The sequence below is a fragment of the Hirundo rustica genome, chromosome 20 (assembly GCF_015227805.2).
Source record: "Hirundo rustica isolate bHirRus1 chromosome 20, bHirRus1.pri.v3, whole genome shotgun sequence".
Classification (NCBI taxonomy): Eukaryota; Metazoa; Chordata; class Aves; order Passeriformes; family Hirundinidae; genus Hirundo; species Hirundo rustica.
Genome location: NC_053469.1, coordinates 9,163,372 through 9,180,688, shown reverse-complemented (window position 1 = coordinate 9,180,688; position 17,317 = coordinate 9,163,372). Strand labels below are relative to the sequence as shown.

At 51.7% G+C, this 17,317-nt stretch overlaps 1 protein-coding gene across 15 annotated transcripts in view; it reads left to right on the top strand.

Moving 5' to 3' along the window:
* Nucleotides 1-17,317, top strand: part of LOC120761667 (histone-lysine N-methyltransferase EHMT1) — a 120,194-nt gene that overhangs the window by 44,800 nt on the left and 58,077 nt on the right. For 6 of the 15 annotated variants that reach the window (XM_040083174.2, XM_040083172.2, XM_040083163.2 and 3 more), the window contains exon 2: nucleotides 12,024-12,111. In XM_040083174.2, the coding sequence (XP_039939108.1) occupies nucleotides 12,024-12,111 (88 nt within the window). Of the gene's footprint in view, nucleotides 1-2,394; nucleotides 2,720-6,222; nucleotides 6,372-7,400; nucleotides 7,592-8,368; nucleotides 8,402-9,223; nucleotides 9,340-12,023; nucleotides 12,112-17,317 lie in introns of those variants that run through there. The other 9 variants (XM_040083159.2, XM_040083173.2, XM_040083161.2 and 6 more) reach the window with 6 other exon arrangements.

The window sequence follows — 17,317 nt, the reverse complement described above, 5'->3', positions numbered from 1 at the left end:
GGAGGTGTTTGTGCTGCTCCCTTCCTCCTAAAAATGTGGAATTTCTGAAAGGGGCGTTTGAGCCTTCAGTCAGAGAAGGGAGGCCGGAGAGCCGTGGAGTGAAAATACCCTGTAATCTGTGGGCCCTGGCAGGAATGTTTGGAAAGGGGGGTGTTGGGCATGGTGGGAAGGCTGCTGGAGAGCACTTGGGTTAAATAAAAGGCACAGCTTCTCCGGGCACGGGCCTGTTCTCATCCTCCATCATCAGCAAAACCTCTTCCACAGCCAGCCTGGAAAAAGGACTGAGGCTGCTGGTGTGCAGCACCCGACCCCCTCCAACAGGACAGGGGGGTTCTGGGCAGGAGGAACCTCTCCCACTGCCAGTGGCTGTGCCCTGGAAGCTTCTTGCTCCTTTTGGATGACAGAAATGTAAGGTTTCACTGACTGACACCCAGGCATCCCCCGTGGCAGGGATGCTGCTACGGCGCCGATCGATCGCTTGACTCAAGTTGGTTGTTGAAGCATCTGCAGTGCCCTGATGAGCTCTGCTTTTTCCTTTTTGTTTCTAAACAGTGTTTAGTGCTTTCAAGGATGGCCATGAGATGTGAAAAGCATCTCTGGTAGCATCTGCTCCCAGTGTATATTTAACCTCAGCAGTGAAAACATGTCTGCTGTGGAGATGCAGTGGGGAGGCCGTGGCTGTGTCTCCGTTCTCCGGCGTTATTTTATCTCAGAAAGGGAATGTTGACTGTGGTGGATCATTGACACTGCCTTTGTTAATATCTTTGTTTCTATTTCTGGGCTCTTAATGAAAGCTTGGTAATTTCATGCTGCAAGGAGAGGGCAGCACGTCAGCTGTTTTAAAGCCATCTTTGGTTTGAAGTACAGTAATCTTTTGATGCGGTGGATAACGCAACTTTTCTCTGCATAGCCAGGGTTTGTTGCTTTTGTTTGGGGATTTTTGAATTTGTCTTTAAATGAGTTACCTCTACACCTCTCAGCGACTGAGAGGAAGGCCAGGAAAATCTCATTTTGTGTATATTGAAACTTAAGATTCACATCAAACGAAAACCCGGTGGGTGAAAGAGCGATCCTTTCTTTATACTGTCACCTCAAATACTCCTTGCCTATGAATTTCAATCATCTCGATTTAGCCTTGTGTGTTTTAACTGTTTAGTAGTGAAACTTCTCCAGAGCGTGGAGAGGAAAACAACATCCTCACAGCCGAGGGAGACCCGTAGCAGCTCTTTGCTGCTTTAATTATTGCAGCTCCGCAAACGAGCCTGGCCCCGGTGCTGGGACTGGAGGGAACGTAGCTTGTGGATGTTTCCAGCCAGGCAGAGCCGGCCGTGGCTGTCGTGCTGTGCTGAGGCCTGGACTCTCTTGGTGCTGGGGCAGGGCAAACATCATCCCCAGGCCCCTCCAAAGCTCCCTATGGATTTGGATGGCTTTTTCCTCCCTACAGTGCAGGCTGCTCCCTGCCCTCCCCAGCTCACTGTCGCACATTACACTCCACTCGCCTTCACGGTAGTTTCTACTCTTAAAGAGAACTCTCTCTTAAGGAGGTTGCTCTGCTGCGCTCTCCTCCTTTGGAAAGCTGTTTTTCCTTTGGCCAAGAGCACGCGGGTGGTGCCACGGGGCCATGTCGGAGTTTCCTCTTCCTTCTGGCCTCTTCCCCGAGGTTGCCGGCCGCCCTCCCCCTGCTCGGGGGGAGGTTCTCCAGCCTGACACCCGGCTCCAGCAGCCTCCTGCTCCTGCCTCCGATAAATGCCAGTCTTCCTTGAATCCCTTCCAGCCGAGCTCTGCTTACAGATGTTCCTGCGAGCTGCTCTGGCAGTTTTACTGGGAGCCTGAGCAGATATGAAGGTTGCCAAGAGTTTATGCTTAATTGTGAAGTGGAGCAGAGACAAACTACTTTTATTTTGAAGCTAAAATTTCTTCTGTTATCTGGCTGGCTGGACCAGCAGTATTGTAGGGTTTAGCTGAGCTCCTGCACCTCGTAGTGAGCTATCCCTTCATTAGGGTGAGGATGAGGGTGGATCCATGAGGATGTCCCTTCATTCCATTCCCCCCAGCTTTTCATGACTTGTGTTTGTGATACCCTTTCAAAGTCAGCTGTACCAGGTCAGGTTATTAATCCCCAAAGTGAAAATGATCTCCTCTTCAGATCAGCAGTTCAGATCTCGAAGACACTGTCTTGGACACTGCTCACTGCATCAGTTTAACCCATGTGCCTTCATCCCAGCTCTCAGAGGTCGGGGGCTTTGTTTAGCACAACAAAATCAGCCCGGGGACATCCCCAAGCCACTCACATCCCTCCCTGTCCCTCCTGCCTCTCCTTTTCCCACGGGCAAGCGCTACTCTTGAAGGCCACGAGACAGCACTGTGGTTTAAAAAGCTTTCTCTTTTTTTCAGGCGAGTGATCAGTTTTGAGGCCTGGCGCCCTGTCAGAAAGTTGACAGATGATCTGCATTACCGGTGCGTCCCCGGGATGCCCGGGATAATCGCGCTCCAATGGACGCCCTGGAGCCGGCAGGTTCTCTGTGAAATGGCTGCAGTGGAGGGAGCAGTGAAATGGGCTCTTCTGGGCATGCTCACTCTGTAGAGGGAGCTTTATCACATGAGCAGAAACTGAATCACTGCTCATGAGGATCTGGAATATGCAACTCTTGGAGTCTTCACCAGAAGAAGACAACAGCTGCCCGCAGGTACCGCAGGGTCCGTCCACCTCCCGTGCCTGGTGAGGCCCTGGCAGGGCAGGCTGCGTCCTGCCGGGGAAGGAGAAGCCTTGGAGAGGAGGAGCAGAGGCCAGGGAAGCATGGCCGGGGTTGTTTGTTCATTTGTTTGGATATTCCTGCGCGCGGCCGCCCCGTGCGCGGGAGGGCAGGCGGGCTGGGCTCACCCATCCTGCTGGGATCACCCATCCTGCTGGGATGGGCGTTCCAAGGGCTCCGAGGGGCCTCAGCACCCGGCGCTGCAAACCTCGGGCTTTGTTTCCTCGTGCCTTTCGTTTGTCTCCTGGGGTGGGGAGGCTCGCTTGGGGTTGGTTTGGTTTTGGGATTTTTTTTTTTTTTTTTTTGGTGTTTTTAGGGTTTGTTTGTGCTTTTTAAGTGTGAAGTTTCTGGAAAATTCTCCAAGGAGCTTGTAGCTCTTAGAAGAAAAAAGGAGCAAAGTCTGGGGTGCTCGAGCTGCTCGAAGACTGAACTTCTAAAGGGGAGGACAGGGCCTGTGGCCACATGGCACCTCCTCACTGGGTCTCTTTTGACAGCCTCTGCCTATGGCTCACTTGGGTGGAGGCCAGAGCCAACAATATTTTACCCGGAAGAAGCAATCCTTTTTATTTCAGGGTGACTTCCTCCCCTCTCTCCTCTTCTTCTTTTTTTTTTTTTTTTTTTTGTTTTTCATAGTAGCAATCCAAGGAAACAGCTGAGTAAAAGGAAACATCCCTGGTTGATTTCGTGGCAGGAGGTCCATGCCTGCAACATATTTTAAAACTCAGCCCCCTGGTTCTGCCCTTGGGATTTTTTTTTTTTTTTCCCTCCGTGATCTGTGTTACATGGAAGAACTCTGTTGGCTGCAACAGACCTCGGTGAGATTTGGGATGGACACAGAAGATCCCAGGGCCGTGGAAAGCATGGACACCCCTGCAGAACGCTGGCCTGAGCTTGCTGTGCTCCAGGGAGACCCTCAAAGCTGCAATGCAGACACAAGATTGAATTTTCAATCAAGGAGCAGAATGTGAAGATGGCATTTAAAAGATTAGAGAGCTTACACAGGACAAGCTGTGATACCTCACCTAAATATCTATCGTGTCTCCACTGGACTATAAATGTGCTCGTTGTTCATCATCCGGAAGAAAAGGAGAAGGCACCAGAAGTCATGAGGAGAGAGATGAGATTTCTCTTTAACAGTGAAGAGCTGAGTCCTTGACCTGCTGCCTGAGCAGCTCCACCCAGGGAGAAAATGGGCTTTGGGCTTGATGAGGGCTGAGGAGACAACCAAAAACCCTCTGAGGTGTGTGAGGTGTGCTCCTGTGTGGTAGTGACCAGGGTGACACAGGTGTGGCACCGGCTGAAAGCGCCCAACGCTCTGTCCCTGCCGGCTGGGGCCCTTTGGAAGCGTCTGCAGAGACGCAGAAAAGCCTGACCTACTTTGGAGTGAAGAGAGCTGCCGAGGTCTGGGCTTGGCACTGCTTCTCAGCAAGGGTTAAGAGCCCGAAGTGGCGCCTTTGGGTCTTGGTTTTGTTCTGTTTCGTGTGTTTAACTGACTGTGCAGTGCCAGCACGAGCTCTTGCCCTCGTCCCAGAACACGTTTGGGTAGAACTAGGCTCTGTGGCACACATGGAGCATATTCCTGCAGCTCAGCCTCTGTGAGAACAGCCCTGGGCAGGGGGCAGAGGCAGCTCCATGTCCTGGCTCCCGGGAGCTCTCCCATGTGGTGCCATCTCCTAAGGAAAGAGGACTGTGTGCACCTCATGCAATGGCAGCGAGTTGTTTTATTCAGGTAAACAAGGAGTTTTAAGGAGCTTCATTCTCCTGGCCAGCTGGTTTGGGGGAGGGCTGGCTTGGTTCCTGCTGCTGCTCTTTGTTTTCCTTTTGCTGCTTTCCCTGAAGTTTTTCCTTCTCGCCTTCCCGCTCGTGGAGCTGAGAGTGGTCGAGGAACGGCCGCAGCGGGAGAGCGACCGTGTGTTGGGGTCAGCCCAAAGGCTCGGGGCACCGATGGCGTGTGCTCCCTGCTTGCAAGCCTTGGAGGACCATATGTTCCTACAGTGACATGGAATGTCAGTGATTTGGAAGCGAGTCCCTGAGTTTATAATCCTCATCTCTCATTTTTCAGCCAGTTATTTTTTCTGACTCCTCCGAATGCAGGGTTTTGACACCAACCCCTCTTTGCAGACCCTTATGGCCCCTCGTGTTTGCAGTGGGATTTGTCCCTCTTGTGCCCCTGTGAGCTCCTCGGTCTCTTGGGTGGAGGATACGTGTCTGGCTTTGCTGTAGGGTGGTGTTGGTCCTGGAGGGGGGCAGAGGAGGAGGGCAGCCTGCCAGGATTTACAGTAGTCAGGAAAGCAGCAGGAACGAAGCTCTCAAACTGTACAAGCTAATTGGAAAGCATCCATTAAAAAAAAAAAGAAAAGGAAAATATAGAAGGGGAGAAAATGTTGAGCAAGCTTTTAAAAAATATCCTGGACTCCAACACAACAGCTTGCATCCTCCAAACCAGGTGATGTATTTATGCTTTTTCTTCAGTCCCCATCAGGAGGGGGAAGGAGGTGGAGAAGGGTCGAGGCAGTGGGGGTGAAGAAGGTCTGACGTGCAAGTGTCCTCCCTGCAACGCTGCCATACTGTGCCTGAGCAGCACAGTCGCTCATGCAAAGGAAGCTTTTCACAACTTGTCCTTGTTCCAAGGATGAGGAAACCTCCAGCTCTTCTGGCATTTTCTCTCTGTCATAAGTCAGAGCTGCTTTCACCTGTGAAGTATGATCAGCACAGACAGGGAGAGGGCTGGAATGGAGCGGGGCTCTGAGCAACCTCGCAAGGCTTTTCATGGAGTTCTTGGTGTTAAATGAGGAACATTTCCCCTCCTCCTCTCCTCGTTTTCCTGTGTGCCTGCAAAAATACTCTGGTTTGCATTTAAAGGAGAAAACTGTATGTGCTGGGACTAAGCCAACTTGTTTATTTAAGGGAAATACCATATTTCCAACCCCTTCTCTCACAGAGGAAAGCTCGACAGAGGATGGCAGACTGGGCTGAGGATTGTATTTTTAGGTGACATCAAAGCACAGTTGTGATTCGAAGAAGCTAAAAATCATGGCTGGCATTTTGCATCGAGCTCTGCGAGTTCTTCCTCCCCACAGCCCCCACAGGGGTTAACCTCTCCCTCCAAAGCAGGTGGATTTTCACCTAAATCAAAGAGGAAAAAAGGAGAAAAAAGAAACAAAAACCATCAGAAAAAAACAACAAACCCACCACCATCACCCCCAAGGCTTTTACTTTTCCATGCTTTCACCGTTTGCCTCCCCCAAGGGGGTGTTTGTGGCGGGGGCCGGGGCTCCGGGCAGGGACACGGGCCCCGTGTCGCTGTCAAAAGATGGCAGGTCCGTGTGTCCGTAAACAATGCGGTTATGAAATGGCAGCGCGGCCGCGCTGAGCATGCTCGGGAGCTGCCTGTAGGGGGAGGCGAGCCAGAAAGATGATCTAATTCCGTGCAATTCTTGGGATTGAAGGAAAAGACCAGGCTCCACTCTTAATGACAGAGCAGAAAAACCAGGCCCCACGCCGGGGACGAAGCCCGTAGGCCATGGAGGAGAGGGTGTGAGGATCTCCCACCTCCAGGACTTCGGGTGCTGGGCAGCGCTGTGTCGCTTTCTCGCCCTCCAGCAGAGTAAGGCCTTGGTGAGGTTTTGCTGTAGTTATTAGAGGGACAGGCCCGAGGGTGCAAGTTTTATGATTATGATTATTTTCATGATTATTTTGTCTTTTTTTTTCCCCCCTCCTTCTCCCCGTCCGCTTTCCCGGCTCGCAGGCACCGCTGTCTCGCTGCTTGGCCGCTCGATGGCCGGAGGTGACCCAGGTGGAGGTGGTGTGGGCAGCTCAGCCAGGTCCTCGTGGTCCCACGGGAACCCACGAGGGGCTTTCCCTCCTCTGCTGCCCCATGTGCCCTTTGGCTGGGCCCCATGGGGACGGGCAGGGGGACAGGGACCTGCTCCTCTGGCTGCGGTGCTTTGGGGCGGGAGGAAGAGGAGCGCGGAGGCTGAAGAGGTACCTGAGCCCCGTTGATGGGGGTGAGCTGCCTCCCAGCTCCCCTGCCCTGGACTGCTGGAATCTGCTTGCTCCAGGCTCCTCTTGGTGCTTTGGTTTTGTCCTGGCTCAGCCAGTTCCTGGGGACTGGGTGTTTCTGAAATGGCTGGTTTGCTTTTGCTAGAGACAGTGATGAATCTTGGTCTCCATTTTAGGGTTTTCTTCCTCCCCTCCCCTCCTGGGGGCTAGGAGAAGGCAGGCAGCAGCTGGACTCCTTGCTACCCTCAGCCCGTGGAAGGAGGGGACGCCTTTGTCTGCTCTGGATTTACATTTGCCTGCGCACACAAGTTGCACTGGCTTTAACTCTACTGGGATGCAGCTAGATGGGCCTGGAAGCAGTGAGGAAGTGTAAATCGATCTCCCCTTTCCAGGAGGGCACGGGCTCTGCAGACCCCCCTTGCCTGAAGCCTGCACGCCGTCGTGGAATGCCTTGGCTTGGGAGAAGTCACTTTAAGTCCTGTTGTGTTTCATGCACGTGTCTCCGTGTTCCCAGCTGTTGCATGCAGGGACTTGCACCTCTTTCTGTGCTTCCCCCCGTCTCGGGGAGTTGATGTGTGCAGCTGGAATAGGAGAGAGGACATGGGGGTTGAGGAGGAAATGCTTCTTTTCTATGGAGAAGAGTCTGGATGAAAGGATTTTGGGAGACAAAAGAATTGCAAAGAATTTGATTTGGGAGCAAACTTCAGGCTGAGGGCAGTGCTTGTTGTGAGCTGCAGATAAAATTCCATGTTCACATGATTGCATGAGGCTTATAAGGAAGTGGCCTTATCCTGAAAGAAAGGAGCTTTGAGACTGGTGACTGCTTTGTAGGCCAGGTATGCTGGTGGTTGTGTTTCCTTCCTTCTCCAGATCAGATGCTTCTGTTGTTTCTAATGACAGGCCCGTGGTCAGTGTCCCCACGAGCCTTGAGCCCAGGCCTTGCCCAAGCACAGCGCTGAGATCTGAAATGAGCAGCCTCCCCGAGCCTACAAAAGCAACACTCTCTTTCTACAAACATTCTCTTAATCATTACTTCCTATATAATTAACTACAAAATGTTTGTCTTCTCTTCAAGGCAAAGGTTATTGTGAGCAGACTGGTTTGGGTTGTGTTATTTTTATTTTCATTTTTTTTTAAGAGAAGGAGAGAAAAAAAATGAGTGAATAAGAATCTGCCACTGCTGGGGTTGCATCATTTATTGAGAGATTTGCCTCTGCTTTGCTCCGGCGTTGCTGCAGCCCTCGTTTCCCTGCCTGGTGGGAGCTTTCCCTGGGGCTGTGTCCTGAGTGGGGTCTGGTGTCACCTCGGAGGGGTTGGTGACCAGCTGGAGGCTTCCAGCAGGATCGGTGCTGTCCATCCCGCAGAGGTGTCGGTGCATGGGAACAGGCACTTTGAGGGGTCTCCTGCTCCCAGCCCTCTTCCAGATGGACCTGCTGTGTGTGCACGGCTCTGCTCACAGTAACGCTGCTGCCGAGCCTCAGGTTCCCAGACCGTTGATTTTTAAGACATAAAAAAAAAAAAAAAAAAAAAAAAAAAAAGACCCTGGTGAAGGTAGACATCTTGGCACCTCAGCCTGCGCTCCTTCCCGGGCTGCCGGGAGAGCAGAGAGCTCGGGCTCATGATGTAACTCAGGTCCCTTGGGCTCGGTAAGCTGCAATATGTTGGAGTTTTGCTGTGCATGTGTTGTCTTTGCCTATAAAACCTGTTTGGACCTTTGCGAAGGGCACCCGGATGGCTGATGAAAATACCAAGGAGAGGAGGCTGCGAAAGCTCTTTCTGTGTTTCCCAGCTTTGTTCTTTTTCTCTTCTTTCCTTTGCCTTTCTTTTTTTTTTTTTTCTTCTCTCTTTTTGGTGGGCCTTTTTAGCTTGTTGGTTGGTTGTTTTTTTTTTTTTTTTTGGTGTTTGTTTGTTGTAAAGGTACCACTGTAGTTTGTAGTCATCATCTGTTTGGAAATGCTGCAGAGCCTTTCCTTGGCCGGTCTGACCTGTCTTCCATCCCCTCCAAAGACCTCATGGAGGAGAGGAAATTTGTTTTCTTGTAAACAGAGGCAGAGGGGGGAAAAAACCGAAACCAGCAGTAGCTCCTCTGCTTTGCTCCTCATGGCTCTTAAAGCCCTTTCAAAGACCCAATCAGTCTTTTCTTCAGATGCACTAATTTTTTTTCTCCCCTTTGAAATCTAAACATTAATGGTTGGGGAGGGGGAGGGGGGCAAGAATGCTTCGTGGCTGGTGGTGTGTGCTCTTTATGGAGGTTCTCCAGCCACGGATGGTTAATAATCAGTCCGGGGTGGGCGAGGGGATGGAGGCAGACGGCTGCGGAAAAGGGGGAAAGGAGGGAAAAAAAATAAATGGAGCGAGTGAGACTTTTATTGTGAAGCAGCGTGTGCTTGGCAGTTGGCTTTGTTGGGACTGCTGCAAGAGCAGACATTTCTCGGCGGGGAGGGTGGGTATAGGATTTCCCTGCCAATCGGGAGCGGACGGATGGGGCATGGGGAGGGTGAGCAGAAAGGGAAGTTTGCTCTGGATTTGAGGGAGGGGTGGGCAAAACCCCCCCAACACACGCACACACACACAAAAGCTGGAGGTATTGACACTTGCGGTGAAGTTGGTGCTAGGTTGGCTGGGTGGAGCTGGGTGGGAATGAATGGTGCTGGGTGCCCCTTGGGTGCCCCTCGGTGCTGGGTGCTGATGGAGCCAGGATGGGAGAGCGCTGGCCCGGGGGGATGAGGCTTCGAGCGCCTCGCAGGGGTTTCCTGTAGCTTCCTTCTGATCAAAATGCTTCAAATTTCACAGTTGGCTTTCTGTTTTACTTTTGTTGTTTAATTTTCTACCTTGATGCCAAGTTTTTGTTGGGAAGTTGTAATGTTGTCGCCTCTTCCGGTGAGGGTTTTGTCTCTGAGGTGGGAAGCAGGAGAGCCTGTGAGATGCCACCTCAGCCAGCCTTGCCTTGGCACCCAGCTTTTGTACTCTCAAAGGACAAAAGCGATGGCTTCTCTCTTGGAGTTGGGAATTCTGCTTTGAGAGCTGGGCAGGCAGCTCTGAGCTGCTGGTGACTGCAGCGAGCAGGGAGCGTGGTCAAGTTCTCATGGACTCCAGGGTTCCTGCAGTGGCTTTTGTTCATGGGCGAGCAGCAGCAACGCCTCTGTGGAAGGGAGAGCGTGGGTGGTGTGTGGAGTGAGGGTACTGCTTAGAAAATACAGAAAAACTTAGGCTCAGATGGCTAAGAATGGCCCCTGGAATCCTGGGGCTTCTTGTATGAGTCAGTGGAGTAGCAGGAATATCAAGACCTCTCCTTGTTGCAACAAAGGTTGGCAAAACAAACTGGTCCCTGTTCGGCTGACTGAGGCTCTTTATTTGCTGCTGGGTGCCCCTGGCTGTGGTGGGAGCCAGGGGTGCCCTCGAGCACTCTTTGCTCAAGTCTTGCAGCAGGATAATCCATGAGAAAAACCAAGGTTATTCCCAGTTGACGAGAGGTCTGTCTAGAGGTAGGGTTTACAAGCTCATGTTTGCAGCGAGGATATATATTACTGGCTCAGCAAATAAATAAATAAAACAGCTGCTCTATGTTCAGAGTTTGGGGTGTGTTTTATGATCATTTCTCAATGGAAGCTGTTGGCCAGTGTCTGCTGAAGGTAGGTTCTGTGTCAGGCTGGGCTGAGCTGAGCTTTCCAATGCTCACAGCAGCTTTTTGGTCTGTGACTGGAGATCTGAAGGTGCTGTGCTTGGAGCACAAGTTCCTGGTGCTGAGAGCACTGAGATGCGGCTGGGTTTGTGTCTGGGGCAGGCTGGGGACAGGCAGGGACAGGCAGCCACCCACAGGCTCTGTCCTGTGCTGCAGGAGCCATCCTTGAAGTGTCCTTAGCTCTGGGCCTGGCAGGTGCTGGAGGCTTCCCAGGAATGTGGCTCCCTCCTTCCCTTGGTGTGTGTCTGCCATGGTGGGTTTGGGTGCGGAACAGGGCGATCCTGCCGGGATCTGGGTGAGCCCGCGTGGGGCTGGAGGCTGCTCTGCGGCACAGGGCATTGCACTGAGCTCACCAGCCTGGCAGGGTGGCTGGTGACAGGAGCAGCAGCACCAAAGCCCATCTCCCCTGCCAGCTCTGGACAATCCCACGCAGGCACGGGCGAGCTGCTGGGGAGGTTTGGGAGCTGCCACACCGGGCTCCGTGCATGTCTCATCCCCCTCACTTGCTCTGAGGGAGGTGGGCAGGTTGTTTTTCTTTCTTTATCACCCAGTGTGCTTTAAACCCTGTGATTTGCATGGCTGCAGGCACCATCTGCTCCCCGTGCTGGCCTACAACAGTTGGCTTGACCTGGGCTTATTCTTGTGCCGCGGCGCCGGCAGCGCGCGCTGAGCCCGGCACCGACCTCTGGCTCTGCAGGGCGCTCCCATCTCTGCCTCCACACCAGTCCTCTCCTTACACAGCTGTGGCAAAGACCTCTTCTAGTTCATTTTTTAAAAAAGACAATTTTCCTTCTGGTTCATTTTGGTAGGTTTTGTTTTGGTTTTAGGGTGGTTTTTTTTTTTTTTTTTTTGGTCTTGCTATTTCAAAATCGCGAGAGAAAGAGGAGGTATTAAGGCTGCAAACCTGAGCTAACAATGTGATGCCAGGCGTGTGAAAGGCAGAGGAGATGAGCAGGTGTTCCCTTTGTACATAATTTTATTATTTTTTTTTTTTTTAAAGAGGGGGAAAAAGAAAAATTGCTTTCTATAGAATTAAAAATAGAGCTCATTAACTTTAATAAACATGGATGTTATGAACGAGGAGTTAGCTGTAGCTGACTGATGGTTTGCGTTTTCGGATGTTCATTTGAGTGAGCTACAAAAAAAACCCAACCAAGCCACCAAAAGCACGTGGGCTGGAGGAGTGAGAAGTCTGATGGATCTGCCTGCCTCACCCAAAGCCTCGAAAGTTTTGGGGGAGTCGGGGTCACCTCCTCGAGATGCCTTTCACGCAGATGGACTCCGCTGGATTCCCAAGCACGTTGCGCTGGGAAAATCTGTCTGGCTGCATCCCACCCAGAGCTGGGAGGTGGCAGCCCCGGGCACAGCCTGGAGCCCCTGTGCTCCTCGGGCTGTCAGCTGGGGCCGGCCTTGCCGTGTTTTATCTGTGACCTGTGCCTTGGTGGCAGCTTCCTGGCAGCCTTTATTTTGCAGAGGGAGGTTTGGCTGTGCTGTAAACAGGATGTGTCCATGATTGTCTCTTCTTTTGAATGCGCCGTGTGTCTGAGCTCAACCCTGATATTTCTGTTTTTTCTCCCCCGCCATAGCGAGCAGTGCTGAGTAAGGGAGAGCCAAGGAAAGACGGCTGCATGAAGACTGAGCTGCTGAAAGACATCACCAACAACAAAGAGGAAGGTGAGCACCTGCCCTGGTTGAGGGTCAGCGCTGGCTTGTGAGGTGGGCACGTGATGGGGACGAAACCGGGGGCTTGGAGATGTGCTCAGTGCCCCCAGCACCTCAGGTGTGCTCCCACAAACACAGGCTCCCTTCTCCTGGCTTTATTCTCAGCAGGGCTCTTCCACTGAAGATACAGATTTGCTTTTCAGTCCATCCCTCACCACTCCCCTGAAGGAGATCTAATTTTCACTTCTGCCTTGGTGTGAAGTGCACAGGAGTTACTTTGAACTTCCTGTGTCTGACTGGTTTCAGCTGAACTCTGATCCATGCCCACGCTGACCTTTTCCTCCCTCTAGGAACATTGACTTTCTGTTTTGCTGTGGGTTTCTCTGTTGCTGCAGAGCAGCCCCAATGGTTGCAGGGTGGCTGGAGGGGTCAGACACCCCACACCTCGTGGCTCCTGTGTGGGTTCTGCAGCTTTTACTGTGCAGGATGCAGCACAGGTTCAGTTGACAAAGTCTTTTCCTGCAGGGTTATCTGTGAGTTACATGCACACAAATCTAAAGGCTTAATAAATGTGTCATTGGGATTAGGGATAAAAACCCCACCACCCTTTATCTTTCCCCCAACTCCCTCCTTACTTTCCATGGTTTTATTATTCCTGGGCTAGTGACTTCTCATAGCTCTTCAGGGATTTGGTGTATTTTTGTTCTCCTTTCCATAATAGAGCATTAGGAAAGCACTGAACTGGCCCCATTGAAATCCCTGCTCTTATCTAGAAGCGAAATTTCGGACTTAATTCAGTTGTGTATGAGTACAGCATTGCTTTTTCTTTCTTTTCTGTCCAGCATCATGTTTTGTTAAGCTGCCCTAGTTGGAAAGTAAAGCTCAGAAGAGGCAGAAATACTGAATGCTGTGTCAGGTGCTTGGATATTAACTGGGAGCACAAGAATTCTGCTGCCAGCAGTGGGGATCTCTGGTCTGGGCAGAGCAAAGTCTGAGGTGTCAGGAGGTGCCAGTGGGAGGTTGCAGTGCTCTGGGGGAAACTTGCTTTGGTCCCTTGCCTTTCTTAGCTCAGGATTGTAAAGCTTGTTTGTGTAGCTCTTGGTTGATCTTAAGGTGTCAAGAATCTGTGGAGGTAAAAAATCCAAAAAGACGGTGGGAAGAGACATTTCTGTGCCTCTTCACTGATATGGACTTGGAGCAAATGCTGTGTCAGAAGGAAGCTGAGAGCCCTTCCTATGCAGGAGCAGTCTCAATGCTTCACAAGGTGCTGAAATTCCAACCACTCGAGTGGTCCGGCTCTGCTCCCTGGGAAAGGAGGCTCCCAAATGTGAGTCTCCATTCTTCTGGAATGTTCAGAACGTGTTCTTGCCTCCCCAGGCTCACCACAAGTGTCACAGGCCATGGTGTGTGTGGTGCTGTGCTGGGACATTGTCCCTGCTGCCCCTGGCTCCCCAGCTGGGATCCTCCTTGGAGGATCATCACCACCAGAACATTGGTTCATGGCCCAAAAGCCTGTTAATAACAGTGATTAGTGCTGGCACAGAATTCACATTTTTGACTGTTGCATGAACATGAAATCATTCCAGCAGACTTGCAGGATGGCATGGAATAGTTTCTTTGAGCCCAGTTTCCTGGCTTGGGGATGGAGCTGGGAGGTGTGGGCTGGAAAAGCACCCTGAAATCTCAGCTTTCTCTCTTCAAATTTTCTTGATCAGTCATTTCCCTTTAGTGAGGAGGATGGTGCTGTTGGGTGTCTTTGCCAGTGGCACAAACACAGGGTTCGTTTGGGCTGCTGAGGGTGTGTTTGGTGGCAGCCATGGCCTGCAGCGTGTGACTGAACCCGCTCTGGATTGTGTTCCCTTTGGGAAATCCCCCTGCCAGTATTAAACCTGGCATCTAAACTTTCCAGATCCAAAGGCTGACTAAAGGGGCTGTTTGGGCTAAAATCTTACTGTGAATTGCTTTGGTTTTCCCTCTTTTCCCTCCCCCCTGCCTCAGAAAGGTGCTGATGCTGAGGGCAGGTCAGGTCCCCATTGGAACTGTGTTAGCACATCCCATAGCTCCACTGCTGCCTCTGAATGGGCTTGCACCAGTTCCGCCTCTGTAGAAACCTGAGCTTTGCCTGAGTCCAAGACAAGACAGGAAATTCAGGTAGCTTGAAGGCTTGGCTGATCTTTTGGGGTCAGACCCAAGCAAGGCCTGTCAGCTGCAGTGGTGCCTGTGAGCACTGCCTGGCTCCAGCACTGATGAGCATCATGCTGGAGATCTCCACGAAGATCTCCTGTTGCAGGGAAGGCTCCTGCTCTGCTGGGGCAGTAGCTGAGCTGCCCCAGTTCATAATCACAGAATCCCAGACTGCTTTGGGCTGGAAGAGACCTCAAAGCTCATCTCATTCCACCCCCTTCCATGGGCAGGGGCACCTTCCACAGACCAGGGTGCTCCAAGCCCCATCCATCCTGGCCCTGATGTGCTGCTTTGAGGCAGTGGACCTTTCCTGGTGGTCCTCAGCCTGTCAGCCTTCATTTGGGACAGCTCAGCAGCTGGGGATGGGTTGTTGGTGTTTGGAATGGGGTGGGTGCTCTCGGGGAACGTCCTGAGGCCCTTGGGTGGCAGTTGTGGTGTTCTGTTCTTTGTTCCTCAAGAGGGAGGTGTTGCAGAAATGCCCTGTGGTTCCCACCTGGGCTGTCCTCTTCTGCCTTCATCCTGATAAAGACAAATAATTGAACTCTAAGTGTAACGTGTATTTGTAGGAACAAGCTCTTTGCGTGTTCCAGCACTTACATTTCCAGTTCTGGGGGTGAGTCTCAGCCCGTGGAAGTTGTTCACTAGGCTTAGTGTCAATGTTTTTGTAAAATTGCTCAACACAGAAAAAAGCTGTGGATGAGGCTGTTTTGTGGCCCCTGGGAAATGTTCCAGTTCAGTTTTGCATGTGGGTGTGAGCTTAGGTCCATACTTCCCTTTGACAGGGTGGGGAAGGGGGCAGGGAGATGGGAGATGAGTGGAAAAAAAGCTTTTATTAGGCCATATTGTCTTTAGCCTGACTCAGAGAGAAACTATTAAAAAGTGGTTTCTTTGCAAGAATTGCAAGTGAATTCAGCTCTCCTCGTGTGCTTCACTCCCAGCTTTGCGTCTCTCTTGACCTTTCAAGGCAAACCACTCCTTTTCTGATTCCCCAAGCCCAGGGCTGGAAAGTTCCAGTAAAGCAGCAGCACAAAGGAGCAGGAATGGGTGTTGGGAATGAAATTCTCCATTTGCTCTGGTGTTTCTGAGCCTTCACCCAAGGCAGCTGCTTTACAAGAGCCACAGTGCTGGAGCTTAGTGCTGGGTGAGACCGGCACAGTCACTGCTCTCTGATAAACTTCAGCCTGCTTTGAAAAACTGTCAGGGGTTTAAACTCCTGGATGGGGCCTTTTTTTTCCCCCTTTTTCTCCCTCTTATTGCAGGTAGGAAGCTGCTGTGAGCGCAGGAAGTGCTGCTTTCCACTGAGCAGCAGCAGCCTTTGCATTCCCAGGTTTGGGGATGGCAGCTTGAAAGGAGGGAAGGACTAATCTGCTCTGCTCAGGTACTTGACTCTGGGATCCCCTGGTGAGGCTGACAGCAGGAGGCCAGGGAGAGCAGAGTGATTCTTCAGGGTTTTACACGTTCACCCAGCTGTGCACCAAGCACTCCCTGGGTTTGGGAGCCTTGCTCCAGGAAGGATGTGCCTGTGGCAGCCCTGGAGCGGCAGCATCCCTCACACACAGCTGGGCTCGTGGCGGTGACACGGCCCCAGCCCATGGCAAGGGATGAATGAGTTTCCTGGAGGCTGATAACCTGCTCTGATCATTAAACTGTTGAGCCACTTCAGCTGTTAATGTTCAAGCTGTGTCCCGGGGGCTGGGAGGGCCAAGGGAATGCTGAGGGTGGCCAGCAGGTCAGGGGAGATGATCCTTCCCTTGATCATCGACCGCATCTGGAGTTTTAGGTTCAGTTCTGGTCTTCACGGTTCGAGAAAGACAAGGAGCTGCTGGGAAGGCTCCAGTAGAGGCCACAAAGGTGATGAGGGGTCTGGAGCATCTCTCGTATGAGGAGAGGCTGCAGGAGCTGGGTCTGGTTAGTCTGGAGCAGAGAAGTCTCGGAGGGGATCTGATGAGTGCACATAAATATCTCCAGGGGTGTCAGAGGATGGTGCCAGACTCTGATCAGTGGTTCTAGTGACAGGACAGGGAGCAGTGGCCATGGACTAAAACACAGGGAGTTCCACCTCAGCATGAGGAAGGTAAAAAGAGCTCTGGATCGGGTGCCTGGGGAGGGTGTGGAGTCTCCCTCTCTGGAGACATTCCAAACCCACCTGGCCATGTTCCTGTGTCACCTGCTTCTCAGAGCAATGACATCTGGGGTTGGGGGGAAGAAGAGACCATCGATAACTCACCCCAGAGAGGTACTTTTGCCTGAAAACACATCTGTCTGCATTTCTTGCCTTCAAAATGCTCTGCTTTTTGGCCTCAATCCCAGAATCCAAGAACCCCAGACTGGTTTGGATTGGAAGGGATCTTAAAGATGATCCAGTTCCAACCCTGTGCCGTGGGCAGCGATGCCATCATGGGTCAGGTTGCTCAGGGCCCCTTCCAGCCTTCAGTGCTGGGTGGGTGTTTCCCTTCCCAACGGATTCAGGGTCTCCAGCTGCCACCTCTCCCTCCTCTGTGTGGTTTCAGCCCCAACATCTTCATCCTTCTGATGGCAGCTGGGCTCTTCTCTGCTTGGCAATTTTCCTTTTTGTTGGAGCTCGAGGAGGAAGAGGGGAGGGAACTGCTGTAACACAAAGATTAAAAGCAGGTGCTTTTCTCACTTTTATCCAGCAGGACAGTTGGGTATTGAATCAAAAGCTGTGGGATCTGTGGTGTTTTAAAGATGATCTGCAAAGTGGTTAAGGTAGAACATCTGTGAGATGTGTGTGTATATAAATACAGCTGTATGCACTTCTTGGTCTGCACTGCCAAATCCTGAGCTTTTCCTTTAAGCTCTGTCTTTGCTTAGTTCATTTAAGCTAAGTTCATTTAAGCCCTGTCTGTGATTAAACGTTTCTCTTTCAGCAGCTGAAGCCTCTTGGCTCTGCTTGGGCTCTGTGCTGAGGGCTCTGGAAATGCGTGGAAAATCCCACGGGCAGAGAGTGTCTTGCCTCCACCAGTCCTCAGCACCAAGATGCTCAGAAAAATGTGTAAAAGTTCCAGATAAGATA